Source organism: Oncorhynchus nerka, linkage group LG5 (genome assembly GCF_034236695.1).
Source record: "Oncorhynchus nerka isolate Pitt River linkage group LG5, Oner_Uvic_2.0, whole genome shotgun sequence".
In the NCBI taxonomy this organism is placed as follows: domain Eukaryota; kingdom Metazoa; phylum Chordata; class Actinopteri; order Salmoniformes; family Salmonidae; genus Oncorhynchus; species Oncorhynchus nerka.
In genome coordinates, this window is record NC_088400.1 from 29,494,232 (window position 1) to 29,502,250 (window position 8,019).

Below are 8,019 nucleotides of genomic sequence, written 5' to 3' on the forward strand. Positions count from 1 at the left end.
TATGGAATATCATGTTGCATTGAACAACAAAGGAGTTGATTTGCTGACACTGCCATTACAAAATGGCTGTGGTGGCTACTGCTGGCTCACATGAGGATGAAAAAGGCAGATTTACGGAAAAACAAGCAGTATTTAAATCTTCTTAAATGTATCAGTTTGGATAAAGGTAAGATTTGCAATACAGTGGCATATCCCATCCCTGCATTGAGGTACATTTTCTGACCAATATCCAACCATGATGGTGTTCTGACTCCAGTGCAGCTCAGTGTAAACAAGCGTAAAGGCAGGGGTCGGAATCTTCTGGCTACTGTCCATGGTTTCATCTGCTTTGTACATTCGATAATTAAACCGTCACGGATAAATTCACAGAGTCGCACTGGGTCTCAATGTTTTAGGCCTACGTTCCCCCAATGATCCCCAAGGATAAGAGAGTGCTGAACAAACTATTTGCTTCGCCTCTTAGTAATATACAGTTGAAGTCAGAAGTTTACATGCACTTAGGTTGGAGTCATTAAAACTCTATTTCAACCACTCCACACATTTCTTGTTAACAAACTATAGTTTTGGCAGGTCGGTTAGGACATCTACTTTGTGCATGACACAAGCAATTATTCCAACAATTGTTTACAGATAGATTATTTCACTTATAATTCACTGTATCACAATTCCAGTGGGTCAGAAGGTTACATACACTAAGTTGACTGTACCTTTAAACAGCTTGGAAAACTCCAGAAAATGATGTCATGGCTTTAGAAGCTTCTGATAGGCTAATTGATAGGCTAACACAATTTGAGTCAATTGGAGGTGTACCTGTGAATGTATTTCAAGGCCTACCTTCAAACTCAGCGCCTCTTTGCTTGACATCATTGGAAAATCAAAAGAAATCAGCCAAGACCTCAGAAAACATTGTAGACTTACACAAGTCTGGTTCATCCTTGGGAGCAATTTCCAAACACCTGAAGCTACCACGTTCACCTGTACAAACAATAGTACGCAAGTATAAACACCATGGGACCACGCAGCCGTCATACCGCTCAGGAAGGAGAAGCGTTCTGTCTCCTAGAGATGAACGTACTTTGGTGTGAAAAGTGCAAATCAATCCCAGAACAACAGCAAAGGAAAGGAAACAGGTACAAAAGTATCTATATTCACAGTAAAACAAGTCCAATATCAACATAACCTGAAAGGCCGGTCAGCAAGGAAGAAGCCACTACTCCAAAAACGCCATTAAAAAAACAGACTACATTTTGCCACTGCACATTGGGACAAATATTGTACCTTTTGGAGAAATGTCCTCTGGTCTGATGAAACAAAATAGAACCGTTTGGCCATAGTGACCATCGTTGTGTTTGGAGGTAAAAGGGGGAGGCCTGCAAGTCGAAGAACACCATCCCAACCGTGAAGCACGGGGGTGGCAGCATCATGTTGTGGGGGTGTTTTGCTGCAGGAAGGACTGGTGCACCTCACAAAATAGATGAGGAAAGAAAATTATGTGGATATATTGAAGCAACATCTCAAGACATCAGTCATGAAGTTAAAGCTTGGTCACAAATGGGTCTTCCAAATGGACAAAAAAATATATATTTATTTTTTACCTTTGTTTTACTAGGCAAGTCAGTTAAGAACAGATTCTTATTTTCAATGACGGCCTAGGAACAGTGGGTTAACTGCCTGTTCAGGGACAGAACGACAGATTTGTACCTTGTCAGCTCAGGGATTCAAACTTGAAACCTTTCGGTTACTAGTCCAACGCTCTAACCACTAGGCTACCCTGCCACCCCGAGGATACTTGACCCCAAGCATACTTCCAAAGTTGTGGCAAAATGGCTTAAGGACAACAAAGTCAAGGTATTGGAGTGGCCACCACAAAGCCCTGACCTCAATCCTGTAGATAATTTGGGGGCAGAACTGAAAAGCGTGTGCGAGCAATGAGGCCTACAAACCTGACTCAGTTACACCAGCTCTGTCAGGGGAAATGGGTCAACATTCACCCAACTTATTGTGGGAAGCTTGTGGAAGGCTACCCAAAATGTTAAACAATTTAAAGGCAATGCTACCAAATACTAATTGAGTGTATGTAAACTTCTGACCCACTGGGATTGTGATGAATGAATGAAATTAAAGCTGAAATAAATCATTTTCTCTACTATTATTCTGACATTTCACATTAAAATAAAGTGGTGATCCTAATTGAACTAAGGCAGGGAATTTTTACGGGGATTAAATGTCAGGAATTGTGAAAATTTTAGTTTAAATGTAGTTGGCTAAGGTGCATGTAATCTTCCGACTTCGGGTGTATATGTATGAGTGTACAAAACACCCCCCTTTGCCCTAAGAACAGTCTCAATTCATCGGGGCATAGACTCTACAAGTTGTCGAAAGCATTCCGTAGGGATGATGGCCCATGTTGACTCCAATGCTTCCCACAGTTCTGTCAAGTTGGCTGGATGTCATTTGTTTGGTGGACCATTCTTGATACACACAGGACACTGTTGAGTGTGAAAAACACAGCACCATTGTAGTTCTTGACACACTTTAACCAGTGCGCCTGGCATCCATTACCATACCCTGAACAAAGGCACTTAAATCTTTTATCTTGGCCATTCACCCTCTAAATGGCACACACATAATCCATGTCTCAATTGTCTCAAGGATTAAAAATCCTTATTTAACCTGTCTCCTCCCCTTCATCAACACGGATTGGAAGTGGATTAAACAAGTGACATCAACAAGGGATCCTAGCTTTCACCTGGATTCACCTGGTCTATGTCTATGTCATGGAAAGAGCAGGTGTCCTAATGTTTTGTCCACTCAGTGTATTTCCCATTAGGCCTAGTTATGTAATAGTTCACTGAATGTCCAAAATCTAAAAACAATGAGTATGCCTCTTTTGATTGAATGATTTGAATCTCATTCACACACTTCTGCTCATGCACAATTACCCTAAGGATGAGCTATATGTCGATGAGACTAATTTATCAAAGCAACATGAAATCCTATCCTAAGTCCCCATCTTCATACAGCCTAGATAGGCAAGGGAGTCGTGCATTTGCATTGTCAATGATATGAAGGTTCAACAGAAGAACAATGATAAATGTAGTGACCATGAAATAATGCTGGGTAGGTTCTCTTCAATTAAAGGTCTCTATGATGTGGGAACTGTGGGGAAATCCACTCGTAGAGCAGAGCATGCAATTGACATATAGGATTATGACATATGATGTGCATGTGAAGGATATAGGCTTAAGCAGGGATGGGTGAGGATGTAGGATCAGCTATGAAATGCAATGAGATGCTCCAATATGATTTTTGTTAAGTACCAATGGAAATATTTGAAACCAGTCAGTGATAAGATATGGAATGAAATTCTATACATATATTTATATTTTATTTATATTTCATTTCTGGGAGGATATCTTGTACACCAAATATCCCATTGGCAGTTAAGCGCATTCAATGTGTTGAGAAGCCAGAAACAGTCACTTGGTTTAACAAACACAAATACAAAATAAGGATAAACCATAAAATAATGAACCGCATGTATATAACATACAAAAGAATCCCATGCCTACTCAGTAGGTAAGTACAACATTCCAACTTGAATTCGTGGATATTTACACTTGTAGTTACAAAAATATAGTTTATAATCTCTCTCTTTTGCTTACGTTCTAAAGAAATGAAGCAGTGTCCTCGTGTCATCACGCCCCTTTCTGTGCTCCTTCAGAGTCTGAGCACGACTTACATTCTGTAACAAAACGACCCCTTCAACCCTTAAGGCGAGACACAACGCATCTTCTCTTGCACGCAGACGTGTCAAAGCATCAGCAAGGCGTCACAAAATGGCACCAGAAACAGGAACGGTGGTTTGGTTTTTTTGGATTTTTTTTTTTTTTTACGGGAAGTTTTTTTGTCCACATAACAGACTGATATGTCACATGATGTGAGCAAGAGAAAGATAGTACCGGTGGATGATATTTACAAAACAAGAGAAACTAACATCACTCTTAACACATGCTGGAATAATTAAGTGCTTATTTCGTCATCAAACAAAGTCAAAAACGTATCACATCATCGTCATCACTACAGAGAAAGTATTAGAATTCAAAATATGGCCCTGCTCACTTCAAATAATACAATGCAATTATGCAAATATGTTTTTCACATCAATGGTACCAAATAATAGAAAAAAATAACAAAACATGGCACAAGTACAATATACATAAAATGTCTCTTAGTGCCTTAGTTACAGCTCGACTGGATGTTCTGTCCGTCTGTCTGTCTCTTAGTGCCTTAGTTACAGCTCGACTGGATGTTCTGTCCGTCTGTCTGTCTCTTAGTGCCTTAGTTACAGCTCGACTGGATGTTCTGTCCGTCTGTCTGTCTCTTAGTGCCTTAGTTACAGCTCGACTGGATGTTCTGTCCGTCTGTCTGTCTCTTAGTGCCTTAGTTACAGCTCGACTGGATGTTCTGTCTGTCTGTCTGTCTCTTAGTGCCTTAGTTACAGCTCGACTGGATGTTCTGTCCGTCTGTCTGTCTCTTAGTGCCTTAGTTACAGCTCGACTGGATGTTCAGTTTGTCTGTCTGTCTCTATGTTTTCACTCATAAGAACGACCAACCGGTCTTTACCTGTTTCAACTATGGCTCGAGAAAGTCTCATATGCCTCGTTTTAAGCCCTGCATTTGCTTTACCAACTGAGAGGAGAAACTCCTTTCTCGTGTTCTATATTGTCTTTGCCCGGTCCTTGACCTGTATTTTAATCTCTTCTTCGGGTGAATCTGAGGATTGAGCACTGAACAGAGCTTGCAGAGGGAGCAGGCAGAGAAGTGCTTTTCAGAAGGGGAATATGTCTTTTGATGCTGATTTCTCCCCTCAAAGAGACAGTACTGTGTGGTGGGGAGGAGGAGGAAAGAATAAAAAGTATATTTTCTCTTGCTTAGCAGATCTCGATTGTCCTTGGGGAGAGTGTGGAATGCATGTCTGATAGCGGGGTGGGGACCGGAGAGGAGTAGATGGAGGCTACGGAGGAGGGGAAGGAGGAGACCATGGAGGACTGAAATGTACTGGACATGGACATGGAGACAGATGGGTAGGTGGTGGCGATGGAGGGAGAGGGGTACGAGGTGGCGATGGAGGGAGAGGGGTACGAGGTGGCGATTGAGGGAGAGGGGTACGAGGTGGCGATGGAGGGAGAGGGGTACGAGGTGGCGATGGAGGGAGAGGGGTATGAGGTGTGGACTGGAGAGGAGTAGCAGGATGTGACTGGAGAGGGGTAAGAGGAGACTGAGGGGGGGGCTGATACTGGTGCCTCTGCCACCGCCCCGGCCACCCCGCCCTTCTCCGCCTTCTTGTCCTTTTGCCTCAGGTGGATCTTGGTGTGCCTCTTCCTCTCATCGCTGCGGGCGAACTTGCGCCCACAGATCTCGCAGGGGAAGGGCTTCTCGCCAGTGTGCGTGCGAATGTGCGTGGTCAGGTGGTCGCTGCGGCTGAAGTTGCGCATGCAGATCCGGCACTGGAAGGGCTTCTGGCCCGTGTGGATGCGGATGTGGCGCGTCAGCTCATCGGAGCGGGAGAAACGGCGGTCGCACGTTTCCACGGGGCAGGCATAAGGCCTCTCGTGGGGCGGTGTCTTGCTGGGACGGTTGGGGTACTTGCGCATGCGGCTCGGCTTGATCAGCTGGGACTGGTAGACACTTTTCAAGTCCTGGGAGCCCGTCTGGGTGGCAAAGGCTTTGATGGTGGACAGGGGAGTGAGGGAGGGCTGGCCAGACCCATTCTGGAAGGGCTTCTGATCCTGTAGCAGGCTTATCTCCCCCTGCTGCTGGGGGAATAGGTAGTCAGGGATCATGGGCACAGGAAAGCTGGAGCCACACGTCTTGCCATTGGAGTAGGTTGGCGGGGGGTACTGGAGCGACCCCCCCACGGGGAGAGGGAAGCCCTGGCCCTGGTCAGAGAAGATGTCAGAGCTGGTGCTGGAGTACGTAGGAGCAGCTGAGTAGATGGGGATATTCTCACTGTGGTGGACAGAGCAGCTCAGACTGCAGCTCTGAGAGGAAATGGTGACGGAGGAGATAGAGGACGGGGACGAGGAAGAGGTGCCAGTCTGAGAGACGGAGGAGGGCGGGGCAGAGGTGGAAGGGGTGTTGATCCCCACCAGCCCGCTGACCAGGCTGAACAGGGGCTCGGCCCACAGGCTGTTGCTGCAGTTGGTGGCTGGCTCCAGGGTGAAGCGGCCAGTGTAGGAGATGGGAGGCAGCCGCTGGGTAGAGTAGCTCTGCTCGCCCATCGACTTCTCACAGTTCATGGAGATATCAGGTAACGTATCTGCAGGGAGAGAGAGGGGACATTAATCAACCTGTCAATATGCTGGCGGGAGAGAGAGAGAGAGGAGGAGGGACTCGGGAGGGAGGGAGGGAGGCAGAGGGGAATCCTGCCAGAGAGGTGGACAGGGTTGCCCCTTTCCTCTTTAACAGCAGCAGGTTCCTACGCAGAGCAGAAGAACCTCCCTGCCTCCCAGCCACCCCAGCTCCTTCCCACTCCTAAACTCCCACACCAGCCATTTCCTCCACTAACCAAAAGATAGATGAGCGCTGTCGTGCAAGTCAGGCCAAGTCATTTGCATGCATGCATTTAAATATATAAATATTTCTGTTACGCATTCGCACAAGCACACACATGCATGCATGCAGGCACACACACACACACCAAGCTCTTGAAGTCAGCAACAAGGCCAAAGGCAATTGATTACTGAAACGGCAGTTCAGCTGGTTTTAAGAATGCAATTAAAATTGAGCTCTAGACTTTCTAAAAGGTATGCAATGAGTGAGCCACGCTCAAGTCCAAATACCATTCAATAGTGATGAAGAGCTACAATTTAATTTATACAATTCTAAATTTCTGAGTTTTGTATTTCCAATCATCATAAATTAAACTTCTTTATTACTATTCAACAATGAATTTCTTAATTTGAAAAAAGTTCAAAGAACACATTCATCATATTTAGAGTCTTCTCTCTAAGTTGAAATGTAATGAATAATTGCCAGGTGAACATAAATAATAATTTAAGTTCTGCAACAACTGTTTCATGCCATGCATTCTGCTACTGCACACAGCAAAGCAGCAGCTGTCTATCATACATTACAGTAAAGCAATTCCACCCAGCAATATAACAAGGAGATAATCTTACCTCCAGCAAGGTGGTCATATTGCTCTCCTTGCTCCCCCGATCCGAAGCCTGCTCCCTCGGGCGCTGATGCAGAGAGGAAGGGGGTCCCAGCGGAGCTCAGCATCATCATCTCCTCCAGCTTGGGGTAGTTATCCATGGGAGAGTGGGGGAAGCTGAGGGGGTCTGAAATCTGCAGGGCTGGAAGGAGCATCTCTGTCTTGGCTGCAGCCATCCTCCAGAGAAGTGGACCTGTAGGGGCCTGAGGCTGTGCTGGAGGCTGAAAATGAGTGCAGCGAGGCTGGGCAGAGTGGAATCACCAGTCCACCTCAGAGAGCAGGGTCAGACTGCTACTGCTGCTGAGGATGAGGATATCTTCTCTTCTGTTTCTTTCACTCTTTCTTCTGGTTCTTCAAAAGTCTTCTTCTATTTTTCTTCCTTTTGTCCAAGACGAGTAAAATCCACTTTTTTAAATTTTCTATCAGAAAATATTGTTCAGATCAGATGTGTCCCTTTCACTCATTCCCTAAATCAGATGATAATAATAATCATTAATATGTGTTGGGTTTTTTCACTGGTTGAATCCAACTAGGGTGCTGCCCTTTTGGATAATGTGTTGTTGTTGTTGTTGTTGTTGTTGTTGTTTTGAATTCACTTCTACTTTCTCTGTCAAATGCTTTCGGATAGGGAGATAGCGCAGTATGTGTGTGCGTATGTCTATCCTGCTCTTATGTTAAATGTTCTGGGCACTGAGGGCTCTCTTTCCTGCGCAGAGAATTCCGAGTCCTTTATATACCCTCTCACCGTGACGTAGATGTCCATATATGGAGTAGAGGAAGCCCATATTTAGGCACTGCAG

General features: G+C 45.0%; 1 protein-coding gene across 1 annotated transcript; it reads right to left on the reverse strand.

Annotated features, from left to right (window-relative positions):
- Positions 1–3,861: 3,861 nt before the first annotated feature.
- Positions 3,862–7,919, reverse strand: LOC115122650 (early growth response protein 1-like). Its single transcript, XM_029651885.2, has 2 exons — positions 7,185–7,919; positions 3,862–6,322 (listed from the first exon to the last, which is right to left on the reverse strand). The coding sequence occupies exons 1-2, from the start codon at positions 7,393–7,395 to the stop codon at positions 4,935–4,937; spliced, it is 1,599 nt and encodes a 532-aa protein (XP_029507745.1). The 5' UTR covers positions 7,396–7,919; the 3' UTR covers positions 3,862–4,934.
- Positions 7,920–8,019: the final 100 nt, after the last annotated feature.

Coding starts and splice junctions, on each gene's coding strand:
- LOC115122650 (XM_029651885.2), bottom strand. CDS start 7,395: ATGGCTGCAGCCAAGACAGAGATGCTCCTTCCAGCCCTGCAGATTTCA. Junction 6,323..7,184: donor ATATGACCACCTTGCTGGAG/GTAAGATTATCT, acceptor CTCTCCCTGCAG/ATACGTTACCTGATATCTCC.